The 19874-nt window shown below is 37.2% G+C and overlaps 3 protein-coding genes across 6 annotated transcripts in view; 2 read left to right on the forward strand and 1 right to left on the reverse strand.

The window, feature by feature from the left end:
* The window catches only part of slc66a2 (solute carrier family 66 member 2), a 34354-nt gene extending 32525 nt beyond the window's left edge, over window positions 1-1829 (reverse strand). The window contains exon 1 of one of the 2 annotated variants that reach the window (XM_079441346.1): window positions 1247-1829. In XM_079441346.1, coding sequence (XP_079297472.1) covers window positions 1247-1449 — 203 coding nt within the window. In that variant the 5' untranslated portion in view covers window positions 1450-1829. The remainder of the gene's footprint in view (window positions 1-1246) is intronic. The other variant, XM_079441345.1, reaches the window with a different exon arrangement.
* A 38-nt stretch (window positions 1830-1867) lies between these two features.
* Window positions 1868-3812, forward strand: hsbp1l1 (heat shock factor binding protein 1 like 1). The gene is made up of 4 exons (XM_079441312.1): window positions 1868-2336; window positions 2450-2516; window positions 3437-3527; window positions 3632-3812. The coding sequence occupies exons 1-4, from the start codon at window positions 2292-2294 to the stop codon at window positions 3666-3668; spliced, it is 240 nt and encodes a 79-aa protein (XP_079297438.1). The 5' UTR covers window positions 1868-2291; the 3' UTR covers window positions 3669-3812.
* A 1440-nt stretch (window positions 3813-5252) lies between these two features.
* Window positions 5253-19874, forward strand: part of septin7a (septin 7a) — a 50542-nt gene continuing 35920 nt past the window's right edge. The window contains exons 1-2 of one of the 3 annotated variants that reach the window (XM_079441523.1): window positions 5253-5885; window positions 12767-12869. In XM_079441523.1, coding sequence (XP_079297649.1) covers window positions 12860-12869 — 10 coding nt within the window. In that variant the 5' untranslated portion in view covers window positions 5253-5885; window positions 12767-12859. Of the gene's footprint in view, window positions 5886-10307; window positions 10447-12766; window positions 12870-19874 lie in introns of those variants that run through there. The other 2 variants (XM_079441525.1, XM_079441524.1) reach the window with 2 other exon arrangements.

Below are 19874 nucleotides of genomic sequence, written 5' to 3' on the forward strand. Positions count from 1 at the left end.
AGAGAGAGAGAGAGAGAGAGAGAGAGAGAGAGAGAGAGAGAGAGAGAGAGAGATGTATACTCGTATGTGATAAAGGTACAGTGAACCAGTGTTGCCAGGGTCTCGGGTTTCCCGCAGAATTGGGCTATTTTGAAAATACAGTCACGGGAAAAATTACAGAGCCTGGGTTGCGGTTTTTTGGGCTACTTTTCTAATGTACCGCGGTCGCCCAAAGTGTAGGCTATATATACACATGTGATCGCAAAAGGAAGTTATTACAAACACTCGATGGTGGTTTAAAGTGAGTTCTGAGTAAAAGTGTACTATTAATCTCATAAATTGTCTGTAGCATGATGCTAATGTTAGCTCTAATGCACCTGCAGAACAGGTCCAATTCTTCTTCATAATGCATTTTATCATAATACTTCATGTAAGGTCGCAAGAAAATGTTTTGTTGTATTTATTTAGAAATACTCTTGATAATAGTTGGGTAAATGTATTCTGGGATTGAAGCGATGCGGCTTGGTAAACGTTTTATTGTCGGTATAAAGGCTGATAATGGCTGGAAAAAAAACAAACAAACAAATAATTATGTCTCATTCCTGGCGGAGATGTGAAAGGTTATGTTTCCTTAAACTAGTTTGTCATGCATTCCTTTTTTAACATATTTACAGGTAAATCCTAGTATTTTAAATGTGCGATTAATCGTGTTAATCACCGTCCAGGACTGTGATTAACACGATTATTTATTTATTTTATCGATTGACAGCACTAGTAAAAATATATTTATATATAATATAAATCATATATAAATATGAATACATATACACAGATTAGGGCTGCCAAACGATTAGTCGCGATTAATCGATTCAAAATAACAGTTTGTTTATATACTATGTGTATGTACTGTGTATATTTATTATGTACTGTATATATATAAATACTCACACATACATGTATATATATATATATATATATAAAAAAAGTTAGATTTATATGTAAAATATTTATGTATAATATTAAGTGTTTACATACAAATTTATATTTTATTAAATATATACATATGTGTGTATTTAAACATACATAATAAATATACACAGCACACACACACACATTATGTAAACAAAAACGTTTATTTTGGATGTGATTAACTGATTTGACAGCACTAAAATACACATTAAAGTGGCTAATGATTACGTGCCATGTGTTTATATCAGTCCCTCATATAGCTGTCTCCAGATATGATGGTTGAGATATGATAACTCACCTAAACAGTATTCTTAATATGTTGGCAACCAGCAGCACCAGGCACACATATGTGGAGAACCCCTCAGCATTCTGGGTCCTGCGGATGTCCCTGTACTGAGGGATGTATGGCACAACCCCTCCAAATATGATGGCAATAGATGCGATCCAAGACACCACTTGCTGAGCAACAAACATGATCTGATCCATAATCACTTCATCCATCTTTGAGTGATGTAGCTGTCCTTTATCATTAAAATCAACTGAATGCAATGACTAGCCCACTCATGTAACAAACCATAAATCCTTACTATTTTGTTCACATTTTAAAATGTAATTTCTTGCCGATTACTGGATGCATATGCTAAACAACAGCAGGAAATGTACTTTCATTGTCCCAGTCAACATCCACTGATTCATTAGATCTGAAGTGATTCCCCTTTCCAGCAAAGCAATACTTGCTAAATCGATGGGAACGGATCCTCAGCGTGGGTCCATGTTAGACGACGTGTATCTTCTGTCTTGCAGAGATAAACAGAGCGCTGTAAAACATGTTCAAGCCACTGTGTTCCTCTCTGCTACAGCTGGCTATAGCTCATAACAGTACTTCCGTGTTGCTTGCGTCACAACAAGCTCATTACATATTCATGAGACGCGCGGTCCTATCGCCAGTCGGGTTTCCCGACGCGCGTGCGATAAAAAAAAAAAACTAAAGATACAACCATTTATTTTCGATTAATTTTATCACCAGCATTTATCACTGTGTAATGCAAACGATTTACCCATCAGTGTTCTAGTCTAGAAATTACACAAATATATTTTCTGGTACTAAAAGGGTTAAATATGGACATGCATGCCCTTTATACGAATGAGGAAGTTTTTACAGCATATACGCAAACAATGAATCAGAGTGAAAAGTTGAAAAGTTCTAGAATCCTTTTATTCTGAAATACCCATATCTTCAAAAATCTCTGAGATTAAAGCACACGTCTATTATTTTCAAACTCGTGCGGTTTTAGTGCAGATAAGGTTGAACTATAACAACTAACCCATTATAAACCAACCTCATGGCAGGATCCGAGTCAAAAGCCACCAAAGACTTGACTGCGATGGTAAGTGATTATTTTAATGTTTTAATTTGGACAATTCTTCTAGATTGTATAATTGCATTTGCACATATTGTTTTAAAGTGTGACAAATCTGCTCAATTCATTTCTTCAAACAGATGGAGACGACTATGCAACAACTTCAGAGCAGGTTTCAGAACTTATCTGACCAAATCATCTCCAAAAATATCTTTTATAGAAGCAGCACAATTTGTTTAAAGTTTGTTTACTGTCATAGCAAAATGTATTTGAATTGCCTCCCTATAGCAGCCTAATATCATGTTTCAGACTCAATACAATGGCAACTTCGCACACTTTTGAGCAAATACTATGGTCTTTTAAGTAATGTAAATTACCATTTGTCACCACAGCACTTGTTAGAAATGTAGACTTGAATTGATCAAAAGTAAAGATTTAAAATGGTTTCTGCAAAATAGGCCTAGCAGCACAACCGTTTTATAATAAGAAATATAATAATCATGATCAGCATGATTTCTGAAGGATCATTTGACACTGAAGACTGGAGTAATGATGCTGAAAACTCAGCTTTGAGTCACAGGAATAAATTACATTTTAAAATATATTACAATAGAAAATGGTTCTCTTAAATTGCAATAATATTTCACAGTATTACTGTTTTTTTGATCAAATAAATGCAGCCAAACCTATTAAAAACCATACTTCACACTTTGGAAAGATACTGTAAAAACACTGCTAACATTAGAGTATCAGATTTATTACATGCATTTAGTTTTATTTATCTTGAGCATGTTTCAAAAGTCCTCAGTCTGTTTGGAGACTCATACACCAGATATAAAACAGGCAGTGACTCTTTGATTGTGCATACGTCATTCTGTGTGAAACCATTTATTACAAGGGTGTAAAACTGCAGTTTCTGGAGGGCCACAGCCCTAATTAAACAAAGCCTGATCCAGCTAATCAAGTCCTTCAGGATTATTTGAAAACTACAGGTATGTGTGTCGAAACAGGGTTGGAGCTTTAATAGCAGGTTCATCTGAAATCTGCAGGACGGTAGCTCTCCAGAAGCAGGTTTGGAGACCCCCTGTGCTACTCAAAGAACTTAATGTTTTCCTTAATGCCTGAACTGGACGAGATGGGAACACGTATAGATGACCTGGAGAAGAACGTCGCTGATCTCATGACACAAGCAGGAGCTGAGGATCATTATGAATCAAAGCAAGTGCAATGGATTTATTTGATTCAGTCTCCCAATTAGAGTTTGGCCAATAACTGGAGATGTTTTAAACAATAAATAATCACATTTCTGTTTTTCTGTACAGTGGCTTTGAAGAGAGACCAAGCTGGCCAAAGCACTGAGCGGAAATGTTGGAGAAGCTTGAGATCAACAGAATATTTGTTTATATGCATGAACCATTCACCTGTGCCTTATTTTCTGTATGATTTAGGTTTGTATATATGATGTGGATCTTGTACCTAAAGCAATAAATGAACTTGATTAGCCTCTTGTGTTAAATCTTTTATAGGATATAATATAAACAAAATGTAACAAGTTAATATAAAGTACATCTTGCTGACAACTTCAATGATCGCTGTCATAAAACTATAGCTCAGAAAGACTTCATTGGTCCATTTTTAATGTGAAATACTTGCAAAGGACGTAGCAATGCATAACTGAATTTAAGGGAATTCTTATTAACTTTTGCTTTCATTTTGAATGATTTTGTAATATTTTGCACTAAGCACTCATGACATATAGTATCCTAGGGTTTGTTCAAAATGGAGCATTATGCGACACTACGCCACGGTGCAACATTTGTATAGCATAATATAATTTACAATATGCATTTAATTTGATAGAAATATAGTGTTATAGTTTTTCATATTAACAAACAGGTAGTAAGCGCAATGTAATCTGGATTACATAATCAGATTCCAAAAATTAACTAGGCCTACTTGTAATTAGATTACTTTCATAAAACAAGTTTACCAAACAAGCCAGGCTTATTTCACTTATTCTGACTTATTTTGAACCAAATAAACTGACAATAAATCAGACTAACTGAAATAAACCTGGCTTATTTGGCAAACTTGCTTTATGAAACAGGCCCCTGGTTTCACAGACAAGGTTTAAGCCTAGTCCTAGACTAAAATGTAAGTCTGAGCTGTTTCAACTGAAAGAAACTTGCACTGGCTGATCTTAAAATATATCAGTGCCTTTGTTTTGTCTCAAGATGCACATCAGTAATGGAGTTTTTTTTCCTAAGCACGTTTATAAAAATTACTTAAATGTCCCAATTGAACTATGTCCTAATCCTGGTTTAGCCTAAACCCTGTCTGTGAAATCAGGCCATTATATTTTAAAATGCTCATAATCCGATTACAGTTACTTTTTATGGATTACGTGATTTTATATCATTCACGCAGTGGTAGTAAATTATTCAGTTTTTCTTTAAAATGTTCCTTTCTAAATGAACCTACCTGCTAATAATCATGTATAACATTGATACATTTTTTTTCAAATTTAAATTTTTTACAATTTGACATTTGATATTACTTGTCGTTGAAATTTGACATTTTTATATTAGATTTTCATCAACACCCTACTGTTTTTTCATGAAACCCTGCTGTAATGTTGTCATGACTGATAATAAAAATGAAATATAGTTTCTCTCTCTGTGTACAGAATATGGTACACAATAATCCCATTTAACTTTATTTGATAAAGGAGTTAGGTCCAAAGTAATCAAAAACTACATGACTAAATATGTGTAATCCAGATTATGTTACTAACTACAATTTTCGTCATGCAATCAGTAATGTAAAGGATAAGGTGTCATTTAGCTATTTCCTTTAGCCAGCAGGTGGCAGCATTGTTTCTCTTCTCACTGCTTCCTGCATTGCAGTAAATAATCAGGGTGGATTTATGTATCATATTATTACATATAAAAGAAAAAGAGACGCCCTTCAAGTGCGGAACAGCCTCCTAGATACTGTATCTTTTAAGTCTACATTATTTTTTAAATGTATATTCTTGTATTTACTAATATTTAGGTATTTAGATACTGTCTCTTTTAAGTCTACATTATTTTTTAAATGCATATTCTTGTATTTACTAATATTTAGGTATTTACTGAAACATTGTTCTTTGTCAATGCCTTGTTTCTTGTTTTAATTTAAATCCTATGGTTTATTTATTTATTTATTTTACTTTGATTTGCATTCGTTTTTTGTTATTATTTAGTGAACTTAAAAACAAAGCTTTCAAACCTGCCGAAACGTGTTGGCAAACAGCAACAAGCAGATCTATTGTCCGCTATATAAGACAAACTTTTATCCCCATCCCGCATTTGAATCATACAAATCTTTCCCCCGTGTGGCTTGCATAAAATATCGCGAGATTTGAGCGGACGCTATTCACCAAACATACGCCGCGGACGTCGCCCCCGTGGTTGTCAAGGGAGACTACGCAAGAAATGTGACGTACGCCTGTGGGCTGGACCGTGAGTTGGAGAAAGGGAATGTCGATCGGCGAGAGATCGGTTACAGAGGCGTCCGGGAGCGTCAACAGAATGGGTGAGCGTTTAGACTCTGTCGCTTTGTTAAACTCTTCTTAAACCAAGCAGATTTATAGCTTTGTTTGTGCGGTGTGTTTTTCTTGCGCGCGGCAGATGCGTTTCCTGATCTGCTCGAGCCCCTGTTTCACTCTGTATGTCATTATCAGAACAAACAGTCTCTTTTCTAGTCTAAGTATTTTATTGTAATGGTTACGCTTACAAAAATGTACTGTGGGTGGTACAATGAATGTATCAGATAGTAACGCCAATGGTATTTTCATCGTACTCGAAAGAATGCCATAATAAACTAAATATGGCACAATATTTAGTCCGTGGAAATACCGGTAAAATGGGCTTAAGCAGTGAATGCAGTGCTGGGCCCAGACATTTGCAGCTGTGGTCTGTCCGTTTGGAGAAACACCTCCTTGTGTCTGTCACCCTCAGCTTTGGAGAAATATTCAAATGTGTGTGTTGCAGTAGGTTAGGGGTGTCTCTTTCCTGCAGAGTTTCCCTCCAGCACTCATTAAACACACATATGTATTCTTTTTGCTCATGAACCATCTAATGAAGCTGTTTTAGAGAACTGGAAACCTTTAGGCAGGTGTGTTGGAGCTAAAAGCTGAAAGTGGTCCTCCAGAAGCAGGATTGGACACTCCTGCTGCAGAGAATTGATTATTTACTATTGGGTGGACAGATAGATAGACAGACAGATAGATCTAGTATATAGACCAGTGATGGGCAAACTTGGCCCTTCCAGGCCACTTTCCTGCAGAGATTTGATCCAACCCTGATAAAACTCACCTGCCTGTAGCCTTATAGTAGTCTTGAAGACAATGATTAGCTGGTTCAGGTGTGTTTGATTAGAGTTGGAGCTAAATTTTGAAGGAAAGTGGCCTGGAAGGGCAGAGTTTGCCCACCCCTGATATAGACTATAGAGGGATGGATAGATGAATGGATTGGGTATGTGGAGATAGATAGGTGGTAGATGGATAGATGAATGGATTGGGCATGTGGAGATAGATAGGTGGTAGATGGATAGATGAATGGATTGGGCATGTGGAGATAGATGAATGGATTGGGCATGTGGAGATAGATAGGTGGTAGATGGATAGATGAATGGATTGGACATGTGGAGATAGATAGATAGGTGGTAGATGGATAGATGAATGGATTGGGCATGTGGAGATAGATAGATAGGTGGTAGATGGATAGATGAATGGATTGGGCATGTGGAGATGGATAGATAGGTGGTAGATGGATAGATGAATGGATTGGCCATGTGGAGATAGATAGATAGATAGATAGATGGTAGATGGATAGATGAATGGATTGGGTATGTGGAGATAGATAGATAGGTGGTAGATGGATAGATGAATGGATTGGGTATGTGGAGATAGATAGATAGGTGGTAGATGGATAGATGAATGGATTGGGCATGTGGAGATAGATAGGTGGTAGATGGATAGATGAATGGATTGGGCATGTGGAGATAGATAGGTGGTAGATGGATAGATGAATGGATTGGGCATGTGGAGATAGATAGGTGGTAGATGGATAGATGAATGGGTGGATGGATAGTTGGCTAGATCTGTAAACGGATTGATTTGTTTATACCCAAATAATCCATCTTCTACACATTGTACAAGAAATGCACATATACAAATAAAGAATTAGACAGATACAATTTATTAGTTTTTCATTTTTAAACATTAATTGCATGACCAGTTTTTTTTTTTTCTTTTTCAAAATTGTCGTTTGGTGATAAAGTGGAAGGTGCAACCAACTTTTTGTGATGTATGCTATTTCTGGGTGAAGCACAATTATGGCTAGAAGGCTGGGCTCAATTTTAGCACACCTCCACATCATCTCTAGCTGGCAGCAGACTGACTGTTGGCGGGTTTACGATGTTCTGCCCAAGCCGTAAGACTGGCATCATCAAACAGAGAGGAAGCACATGTTCTGAATTTGACTGAAGAACACTTTTTTTTCCTCTGGATTTACTTGCATGGATTATTCATTCATCTAACAACTAGTACATAGTCAATTTTGATGTCATGCAGACTTCATCTTAAAGTTCCTATTTAAGATGTTGCATGTAGATTAGCTGATTTTACCTTTACTTTTAAGCAGCATAACATCTCGTAGCCTAGAAAAGAAATTGGTCCTATAGCAGCACACAGCATGATCATCTGTGAGTTAGATCTCATGAGATCTCTGGTGTGGCTGAAGACCTTGTTGGCCTCTTGTTTGATGAGAAGAATTCGTCCTTTATGATGTTTGGATCACATGGCTATTGCTCGAATCGGTCCTGTCCATTCACATGTGACTGTGTTTTTTTCCATGGGTAGTCCTGAGGTTTCATAAAATAAAAATACAGTTGAATTTGATCCTGAATTCCATGGATTTCATCCTACATCGAAAGGGAAGAAATCAGGATTTTAAGGCAGAGTCTTACATGAAAACAGCCAGGATTCGCCTTTTTTTGTGGATCTATTTTGGTCCTGGATGCATGTGATAGTGACTTTCCAGCCCTTGAGAAGGATGTTAAGTGAATAGTTTACAGCTGAACGTGAGAGAATGTGTCTGAACTGTGGGTGGTCAGAATAGCCTTTTTATGGCGTGTATTGTCTGACTGCTTTCATCGAGTGTGTGATGAGAAAACCAGACTGAGATGGCATGCTTTGCTCACATACTGTTGCGATGAGTCGACAAGATCCTAGTACCACCATATGATTGAAATGATACGGAAAATGCAGATGGAATCGCAAAATCCAGTCATAAAAATGGAATTTACTATATAATGCACAAAATCATGTGACAGCGTGACGCTCATGGTTTCAGTGTCTGCTGTCTCACTGTATGAGGACATGAACACACAAACTTCATCTCCGGAGCTGCTCTGGGAGTCACTTCACCAGCATTTCACCATTTCATTTGAGAAAACTATCATCACAGAAACTCGGTGTTCACTGAAACCTGTCAAAATAAAAGTTTGATTTACTTTAAGAAATTATGACACAAATATATTACTATTGAACTCTATGATGTATTTCTCCTAATATTAGACAAATAAAATTAGAATTTATGTGGACATTTTTTTTAAAGAAATGTCATATCTGGGTGTAATTTAAACCGTGAACTTCTGTTGTGCAGCACTTTACCAAAAAGGAATAGTTTAGTTTTCGTTTAATTTTGTTTTAAAAGGTTAATTAAATTGTTACAGGTTTAAAAATTCAGTTGATTAGACATGATTTTTGATTATTAAAAATGAATTAAACCATTGGCATGGAACACAGAACATTTTAAAAGGAAAATGCATAATTTGAAATAACAAAATAAAATAAAAAGGCTCTACCCTGGCAATCAGGATGGAAACTTTGTTGTTTTTTTACACATCAAAACAATGTTTTAGGGTTATTATCCCTTTTGCATCTGAATAATTTTTTATACGTCTATATGAATTGTGCAGTTTGCAGTTAATTTTGGACCCTTTGACACTTGCGAGTCAGCCATATCCTGTGAAGTACTAGACGAAAATGTGTCTCGTCAAAAATTGATATCGCTCATTTACTCCTTGTTGCTTTGTCTTTCTGTCTGTCTTTCTGTACTGCTTTAGGTTTAGGCTACCACATCTCTTCCGGCAGTTAAGCCACATACAAAAACATGTCATTATTTAAGGACTGCAGTCACTCTCTCGCTCTCATCTTCCCTTTAGATCTTTGCAAGGTAATGGTTTTGGTTAAGTGCCACTGAAAAAATCCCTTAAAGGGATAGAAGACCCAAAAATTAAAGTTTTGTCATTTACTCATGCTCATGATGTTTCAAACCTGTTACATTTATCTGTTTTGTGGAATGAACAAGAAGGATTTTGCAAGTGTCCAAGCTGCTTGACATGCAAATAAACTTGGCATGTCTTGATTAAGCCTTTACATTCATGGCCATATACTGAACGAAGGCACCCATCTATCCCATAATAACCCACATCAGTGACCCAGAATGTGACCTTGAGATGCAGTCATGTATCATCACATGTGTGGTGAAAGCTCTGGCATGTTTTTATTTTTGCTTGTGTGAATCCTTGTGGACTATTTCTGTCAATGCTTCACCACAGGGAAATGTAGTTTTTAGTTTAGTTTTTGCTGGTGTGTTGTTTAGACCATCCAAATTTGCATCAGAGCATTTACTGTATTGGTTCATTGAGATGTTCCCCTTCAAATATGCAGAGCGTCTCGACTTTGACAGGCTTTTAGCCTGGAAGAAGGAACATGCGTCCTCTCAAGTTTCCCCCCGTGGGATTAGACTTCCTCTGAGTGTACTCGTGTGTTCACACCTCACACCTGCCCTCTAGAAGAACACCGAACGATAGCATCAGCAGGAAGTGGTGCAGGATATTCGTAACAGTTGTGACTTTCATTTGTAATTTCAAGAAAGTGCATTGCTTATTCATTGTGTGGGTGGTGAAAATAGAGTAAGAGAGGACAAAATCTCTGAGACACAAAATAAATGCAATAAAACTTCATCTTAAAGGGATCATTCACCTGAAAAGGAAACTTTTGTTCAACTTGGCAGAAATCAGACTGGTAAAGTAAAATGATTATTTAAAGTGCATTTAAATGCACTTAATGTTAAATGGCATTGGTTCACATGAGTTGTGAAATTGATCATGATTTGGTTGTATTTTTGAATTGTGTGAACATGATCATCACCGATTGACTACTTATTTGCATATAAATTAGGTCTGTTCCATGAGTTTGTGTTTGGGTTAAAGACGAGACGTCTCATTTTGTTGTCTGCACCAAATTAAATTTATAAAAGTGATTTTATATTAAATGCAAGTGATGCCCTTTTACTGTACATTGCTGCATACTTTTTTAATCTTCATCACAAACTTGTCTACCAAGCTGCACGTGTTCCTCCAGGACATACTTTTTGCAGTGTTAGCAGAATAACATGAAGGTTTTGATAGTCAAATGACTTGAGGTTTTTATGTACTGCATTCACAGATCTGTGCATTTGATGATTTGCTGTTTCAGCAGAAAGAAAATGCTATTTAGGCAAGGCCTAGTTCATTCAGTGAGATGATTTTTCAATTAAGTCAGTTTTACTGGTAGCCTGAGCACTGTGAAAGTCTAGCGCTAAAGCCCCATTTCTGGCCTTCCTGTAATTCTGTATGTTTAGAGAAGTGGTTTGGTCGTGCACCAATTGGGAAAACACTACAGGCTTGGTATTAGGACTAAAATAAACTGATATTTACAGAATCGTCCTCAGATGTGTTTCTTTCTTAAACTCAAGTAGCATCCATATCTTATTGGCCACTTCCACCTGTATAGTAAGGATACTATTTGAATGTGGTTTGAAGGATCACGTGTGATTGGTTCACCTGAGATGGATGTTAATACCAGGGGTAAACACGGCCTTTGTCCTCATTGGTTTGATTGACAGACCAATGGCTTTGTTGAATCTCTTAGTGAGTTGCAGACCTGCAGTCACAGATGAAAACCTCTTAATGTACTTTAGCTGTTATCTTTCTTTGTCTCATTCTGTCTCTTTGTGTTTTATTTTGTGTATGTGGATGCCTCTCTCCCTGCCTGGTGCAATCCGATCATCTCTTCATCTATTCATCCATCGATCTGTGGAACAACATGATCTGAATGCTCTCCAAAGTAGCAGTAAGTATGCATATTCATTTCAAACACTTTGACAAACTACAAATGGATATGTTGTTTAGCTCCCCAAAAGATCTCTAAAATCTAGAGGCTGTGCTGCTAATTAGCTCAAAATCTAGTTTTAGATATTATAATTGGTGTTTTAAGGCTATTACAAACACTCATATTTAAGGTCAATGGTTTGTTTAAATCCGTAGTTGTAAGTATTAAACTTTAGTGTCCCACTCTGTGCATCCCACATTATTCATGCCACAAACATGAATAATACCTCAGATCGTGTGGTTTGTGTGGTAGCATGTTAAGTAATTTTTATTTATTTTTTTAAGTAAACATTTTTCGCCTGGTGGCTAATGAAATGGATGAAGGAAAGGCCTGTGTGTTATTAATATTTCGCACAAACAAATTGCGAAATTTTGTCCGATTTATGTAAGCTATTTGTTCAGAGTAAAGTGAAAAAATGGCAGATTAGCTGAATGAAAATGCAGATTGTATATGCCAATTGGTGTAGCTTATGGAATGCAAACTGTACAGAATAACAGCAGTATGCAACTTCACGTTTCTGAAATTAGTCAGAGAATAATTCAATCAAACAAAACCGAATACAAGAGTACATATTTAAGATTCACTTCCAGATTCATCCTCAGCTGTTCACTGTCGCTTAGGAAAATGCCACCAAGTAACAGCAGCAGCCGCAGCTTTGGGCATGTGACCAAAAATGTGAATCCAGTTGGTTGGCTAGTTTTTTTCGCAATGCGATGGAAAAAGTTTCCTCCGTAAACATTTTTTTTATCATTTTCACAGAATTTGAATGTTTGTGTCAGTCTGAACAGCATTAATAGCTCTTCAGTTAAATTAAAATCAACACATTTGGTGTCATAAACATTCTTGGTGTGAAGAGGTCTTTAAGTTGGCACTTCTAGAGTCCAGATTCTCACAAAGACATGGGATTGGACTCTTTGTTTTTGTTTTGTAAGCATGTACTGTCATTTTCCTCAGAAAATGTAAAAATATACTTCTTAAATGATCTTTTGTCTTGAAAAAAGCCCATGCATTATTATAGCCATGTTTCTATGCTATTATTTGAGTGTCAAACCATTGTTTCTGAAGATTCGTGAAGGTGTTAACAGTAACCGCGTGCAGTCGTGACAGATGGCCGCCTACGTGTTTCTCATTTGTAGTGTTTTGTCAGTCATGCCTGCTAAAGCCATTGACTGTGTTTGGTTTTGGTCTACAGCAACAGAAAAACCTTGAGGGGTACGTGGGATTCGCAAATCTCCCCAACCAAGTGTACAGAAAGTCTGTGAAGAGGGGCTTCGAATTCACTCTCATGGTCGTCGGTGAGTACCTTCTGTCCTGTTTATCCCACTGCTGCTGGCCATTGAATTCCTCTCTTTACCTTAAATAAAAGCTCACATGTCTCTTGAGGGCACTGATAACTAAAGCCTGCAATGGCGTTTTTGCAACATCTAATAGACCTTTTCTTTATTTTCAAAGTTTTGAGCTTTTTATAGACCATTAAAAGAAATTGTTCACCCAAAAAAGGAACTAGTCGACATTTTACTCACCCAAAACCAGAATTACGAGATGTAAACTTCAAAATTGTGAAAAAAACTCAAAATTATGATATGAAAAGTTACTTTATTTTATTCAGTGGTAGAAACAGGCTTCCATAGCACAACCATATGGGTTGGAATGGCATAAAGTCAAATAAACGATGCCTCAATTGTCATTTTTGAGTAAACTGTCCCTTTAAAAACAGATTGTATTTCTTTTTGAGGTTTGCGACATACGGAAAAAAGCTTGAGTGAAACATTAATGAAAACGGGTTCAGAAATAGAGGGCTGTTGACCCAGCCTGCAGCGCTATGTGGATTATATGCGCTCATGTGTCTAGTGGTATATGGTTTCACGCGGGCCGCTTCATGCCAGGCGCTGGCAGCTGTGCGCTGAAATACATCAGTGATGGATTTCACATGGCAGAACAGAATGAGAGAGCAGGGCTTGAAGAAATGTGCATTCAAAACAAATGTGCTTCCCATTCTCCCATGGACCTGGGGTTTTCCCCCTCCTTTGGAATGTGTGTGTGTGTGAGAGAGAGAGCGTGGCCTAGTGGGTGGGAAGTTTCCTGTAATCTCATTCATTTAGCTTGCCCTGAAGACTTGTATCTACCTCCACCTTCAGCTCTTCAGACTTCAAACACAACACAGCCTCAAACTGGCCCTGACGCCCACCTGGGGTCACCTCACAATCCAGAGCCGAAGCTGCGTTTCTGACATGTCAGTATTTCAGAATTCCTTCTCCATGGGATTTTGGGAGGAGTGCTGGAGCAGCTACGCCCTGGAGTTTCCCCCTCTGCTGCACGCTGGGCAGGAAACGAGCTTTTAGATGGAAATTTGGTGTACAGCGTGTAATTAGAATCGCATAGTAATTGAAGAAGTGCAGTGCTGTCAAACACTTCCAGCTCTCTCTCTCTCTCTTTGGATGATAAAGACCCAGATGTTTGTCTGTTCTCGGTGGGATGCACACTTAGGTTGTCTGTGGTTTCAGACCTGTCTGTTGACTGATAGTAGGACAGAGTCATGAGGCTGGTTAAAGTCAATATTTACCAGTGGTTAACCAGCTGCTTGTAAGGATTGGTCTTGATCTTGGCTGGTGTAGAGGCATTTAAGTGTTCTTCTTTCTTTTCCCTTTTTTAGATTTGTTTATTATCAGTTTTAAGGATTATTGGCTTTAAGCTTTACTTGCTGAAAAATTATGGTTTGTCTTCCACATTTAAAGTTTTTACCATGGATGTACAGCAATAATCCTTAAATATTTTGGATATCATTTCACATTTAGGTGTGATAGCCGTTTCTGTTTTTTTTTTATAAACTTAACTTAAATTTTAAGAAAGTTGATCAAATTGAACAAAGTTTTAAGAAACACCAAATTGACCTTTATTGCACTCAATCAGTAAACAGACTGCAATATTTGACATTTGCATACTGAATTATGATTGGTCTTCTGAAGTGCATACTGAACTGCAAACACTTTTTACAGTGTCTTTGTTACACGTTACATATTGTTACTCTAGTCATGACAGTAATTATGCATAATTACATACAAATAACCCTAAACCAAACTCTCTTCCTGATTAAAAATTACACTGTTACATGATCACATTAAAACGTGTGCAAAGAAAGAAAAGGTGAAGTCTTTATTCACAAAATATCTTCACTTCTGCATACTGTAGCTCTCTTAATTGTCATTTTTTGGTGAACTATACCTTTAAATTGTTCGTTCTCATAGGCAGGTCTTCTTTCCTACGTTCTGCTTTTATCCATGCCAGTGACAGTTCTTTGGAAAATCGTAGTAAACTCTGTCCCTCCCAGCGCAGTCCCGAGGTTTTCCTGCTTCCCAGCTCCCCCCGCCCCGTCATGCGATGGGGAGTTCCTCTGGAATAAACCCCCCTGGTTTACACAGCTGTGGGATATTTCCTTTAAAGGAAGCAACCCGGACCCTCGCCAGTCCGCCTGGTGGGCTTTGGGCTGAGCTGCTCCAGTGGCAGGACTCTCACCTCGCTCTGCTCCGGCTTTCCATAACACTCAGCGCCTCTTGTTTAGATTTCCCCGATTGCAGTAGTTTTGACTTACTGTAGTGTTTGAGGAGTGTGTTCAGTAATGGTTAATGTTGTGAAATGCAGACGGGTAGATGGATGCTTGTTGTGTGTTGTTCTTCATCTGCTCAGGGCAGGCCTGTAAGGATTTGATACAGCACAAACAGAGAGTTTCGTAATGCACAGAGACAGGGCGGGTCACAGATACTGCAGTTTTGCATTTTTGGGTGGCTGACAGGAAAGCCATTATCATCGTTCTTGACGCAGAGTTCAATGAAGGACTCTGTAATTTGCTCTGGTGTTGGTAAGCCTTCTGCTCATAGTCACCTTTCTGTTCATCTATCAATGTCTCTTTCTTTTTCCTCAATGCTAAACTCAGCACACACACTCTGATATGCGTGGAGTGATTCAGAGCATAACTACTTGAAAGAAAAGTTCACCCATGTTGTTCTAAACCTGTATATCTTTCTTCCTATATAAAACCCAAATTTACTTTTTCGCCAAATCTGTCAACGGCAAGTAAACAGGGTAAGCTGCCCAACCATAAGCAGTATTTCACAATATTTGCACTATTATTTAGCTGTTTTTCTTGCATATTTGTAGACAACATAGATCTATTGTTTCAGTCACAAAAAGTGAAACCGCACCTTTCATAATTCCGTTGTCTTGTGGTTCCTCATATTTTAATTTTGATGGCTTAATATTTCATATATGCTTCATTAGATAAGAAAAAATATTAAAATCATATACAGTATGTACTTGTAGTGGTAATTAAGCTGAAAAGCCAAAAGAAGTTTTCTTGATTAGTAGACACTGATTTGCACACATTATTGTCAGTCAGACTAACATTCTTAATCTAAACGAGGTCTGTTCACACAGAAAACGAGAATATACTGTATAAAGATAACTATTAGCATCCACACCAACAGAAGATACAGTAATGTACTATTTATTACTAAAATTTTTTTTTGTGGTTTTCTGCTTTAAATGCTCGAGCTTATTAAAGTTGGGTGGATTCTGATTGGCTATCAATGTTTTTTTATTGTTAATTAGCTAAAAAACTTTCTGAAGTGATTCCAACAATATTGTTAGGATTATAGCTGTAGTGTGTACCATTTTCTGTGATTGACTACATTGTTTGGTGCTTCAAAAACATGTTGTAAATGGTGACTTTTGTCACTCTTGACTAGGGCTGAGCGATATGGCCAAAAAAATGATCGCAATACTTTTTTTCATATCTGTCGATATCGATAATTATCACGATAAATGTCAAATCTTTATTTCTTTCAAGTTTAAAGCCAGAATTTTGCTAATTTTCCTTAACAAAATAAATATCTAAATAGAAAAATGTATTTTTTTAGTTTCTGCATGTTCTAATGAGTGATATTGTTTCAAATCAAGAAACCGGTTTGGGTTGCCTGATAATATTAATAATAATAATATCACTTTTTTGTCTCTTAGAAATGTACATTTGATAGTAGCTTGAGTTAGGATGCAGAGGTAAATTTGTTCATTTTTAAAATCAGTAACATCTGTAAAAATTGTACCAACCTCAGTTTTATATGGTTAAATTTATTCTGACCGTTTTTTTTTATTAAGCATATGATCTCCCATATTAGCATACATTTAAATCATGATAAACACAATTAAAACCACACATAGCACCTCAATACCGTGGTAAAAATATAACTGTATGGTTTTTAGGTTGCCTATTTGTATGAAAAACAGTAGTCTAAAAAATTCAGTATAAATGCACACATGCTATAGCTTAATCACAAATACATACCTTATAATTATACACCATTACTCCTGTAATAAAATTTAACGTGAATATCCCACATTTCTGCCACAATACCATGGTGCAGTGAGTGTTACTACAGTAAATCCATGGTAAATGATGGCGATGTGTAGATTGAAAAGCATTCTGACCGTCTCGTTGCACACAGTGTTTCTCCTGTTTGGCTATAAACTAGTTCATTTGTGTTCATCGCTGAATTCAAGCGCTTCATACTGGATCTCACAGCGCTGTTTAGTGCCCGCGTGACCAAGTAGCATCTGCTCTGGTGAGCTCGTGCCGCACGGTAGTTTGAACTTTGATCCGTGCAGGTAAACGGTCAATGTGGCGCAATTCAAATGAGTCGCGCTGTTTTGTTCTGCTTTTGGCGCATAAACAGTATATCGAACTCTTCATATCGTTTTATCGAGGAAAATTATATCGCGATAATTATCGTTATCGAATTATCGCCCTGCCCTACTCTTGAGTCTTGACTGAGCGCTCCCACAAATATGGGAATGTATGAAAGCAGCCTCCTATCAGCGGGTACCAGATCGACCCGCACCGGTGCTATAGAAAGGTTGGTGTAGTTATGTTTTTAAAATTTAAGTACCGACTTGATGCTGAAATACTGGTAATTATGACGCCACTTATCCTTGGTGTAATTGATCATTAATTACTCCCCCCTCATGTCGTCCCAAACCCTTTGTTCATCTTCGAAACACAAATTAAGATATTTTTGATGAAATCCGAGAGCTTTCTGACAGCAATGTAACTGACATGTTCAAGGCCCAGAAAGGTAGTAAGGACATCGTTACAATAGTCCATTTGACATCAGTAGTTCAACCATAGCAAATGAAGCTATGAGAATACTTTTTGGGTGCAAAGAAGAAATTGTTGAAATAAAGTCATTATTTTTGTTTTCTTTGCGCACAAAGTATTCTCGTAGCTTCATAAGATTACGGTTGAACTACTGATGTCACATGGATTATTTTAATGATGTCCTTACTACATTTCTGGGCCTTGAATGTGTCAGTTGCATTGCTGTCAATGGAGAGTCAGAAAGCTCTCGGATTTCATCCAAAATATCTTAATTTGTGTTCTGGAGATGATGAAGGTCTTAGGGGTTTGGAACGACATGAGGGTGAGTAATTGATAACAGAATTTGTATTTTTTTGTGTGAACTATCACTTTAAAGCCGTGGTCACTATTATTATTATTATTATTATTATTATTTATTTTATTTTTTTTGACATCACACTCTGCTGTCTTTTTTAAAAACATAAATTAAACATATGAAAACCATTCCAACATATAACAATTGCCATCTATTTGCATACTGAATTATGATTGGTCTTCTGTCATACATATAGTTGCATACTGAATTACAATTTGTCTTTCTTGCATCTATTTGCACACCGAACTATAATTGTTCTTCTGAATTGCATACTAAATTTTAAATGGTTTGTGCCATAATTATGTTTGCATACTGAATTATGATTGGTCTTCTGTCCTACATAACTATGAATTCAAAATGCAAAAATATAGAGTTGAGAAGATTCTTGCCATTTGTTAATTTCGAATCTTTGGTGGAACTCCGAAGCAGCAGCAGAATATTCACATTGGTCCTTTCTATACAGTGAAAGTGAACAGTAATGGATGCTGTGGAGCTGCAAAAAGGATAAAGGGAAACCATGAAACTAGTTCATACAACTCATGGGTGCAGTTCTTGAAACTTATTTGTGCTTGCACAACATTCAAAACCAGACAGACATAATGTTATCATTGCAGCAGGAAATAACAATCTACTTTGTGTTCCACTGTAGAAAAAAAATCATACATTATTGGAGTGACATTTATCCCTTTAAAGTGTTCGTACTAAACGAGTTTCCTCAAACAGCTGCAAGTTACAGTACCATTAAAAACTCCTGCAAGCTACGATTCCACAAGATCTTCTGCTTTTTATGTGAATTTCTTCCAGCAGGGAAATTCTTCACTCTGGCAGGCCTGTATTCAGTATCATATGTCTCCCAGCAGTAACTCCACCATCGTGGCTGTTTTTCTGGTCTCTCCGCTGCGCTGGTTTCACTCCAGAGAACAGCAGAAGTGCATCTCAGTGCCTGCTTCGCTCCTCCACTCGCCACCTGCTTTTGTTGTTTCCCTAATTCATAATGACATTTTAAAGAAGACCGTATTTCACTCGCTGTTTTCACAAGACCACTTGCCTGTTTCAAAAACCACATTCAGCAAGCAAAATAAATCCTGTAGGGCTTTTCTTCATTCTGCTCAACGATAGCAATTGCTTTTGCATCTCCAGGCAATGAGTGGAAGATGTTTCTGTTGCGATGGTGAGGTCACTGTTGTTCTGCCCTTCTGGAAACAGTTAGGATTTGAAAGAAGCTTTTCTTTGTTTGAAGGTTCTCTCTGTGTTTTACGTGCTGTGGAAGTGGCGCAGGGTTGGGCACTTGTTAAAGGTCCGGAGAGAAGTCCAGCGTTGCTCTGTGCCAACATGCACCCAGTTTCCTTCACACTGTCCTCTTTGTTTCCAATCCTTACAGGAACCACGTTGCCATGCATCCAGCTGATGAATCGCTCTCGGATGCGTGGAGGAATTATGTGAAAAAGTCACTTGTTATTGGAGGCTTATGCATTGTGGTGAAGCACTAGAAGCGTGTGGAAATCAAATGTCAGCGATATATTTGTTTAACAGAGTGGGATGAGTTACCTTTTTTAGCACGTGAAAAATCTTTTCAGTAAAGGTAGTCGACACAATGCTGGTGGTGCCGATGCTAAGGTGCTCTGAGTTTGCTAAGGCATTTCAAAGTAAATGCTAAATATTCAGAAGAAATATTCATATATTTTAAGTGCTGTCAATCGATTTAAAAAAAAAAATATTGCACATTTTTCTGAAATTAATCGTGATTATTCCCACCTAATATTAAAGTTTTTAAATATACTTTTATATTGCAATAAT

Source organism: Barbus barbus (genome assembly GCF_936440315.1).
Source record: "Barbus barbus genome assembly, chromosome: 19".
In the NCBI taxonomy this organism is placed as follows: domain Eukaryota; kingdom Metazoa; phylum Chordata; class Actinopteri; order Cypriniformes; family Cyprinidae; genus Barbus; species Barbus barbus.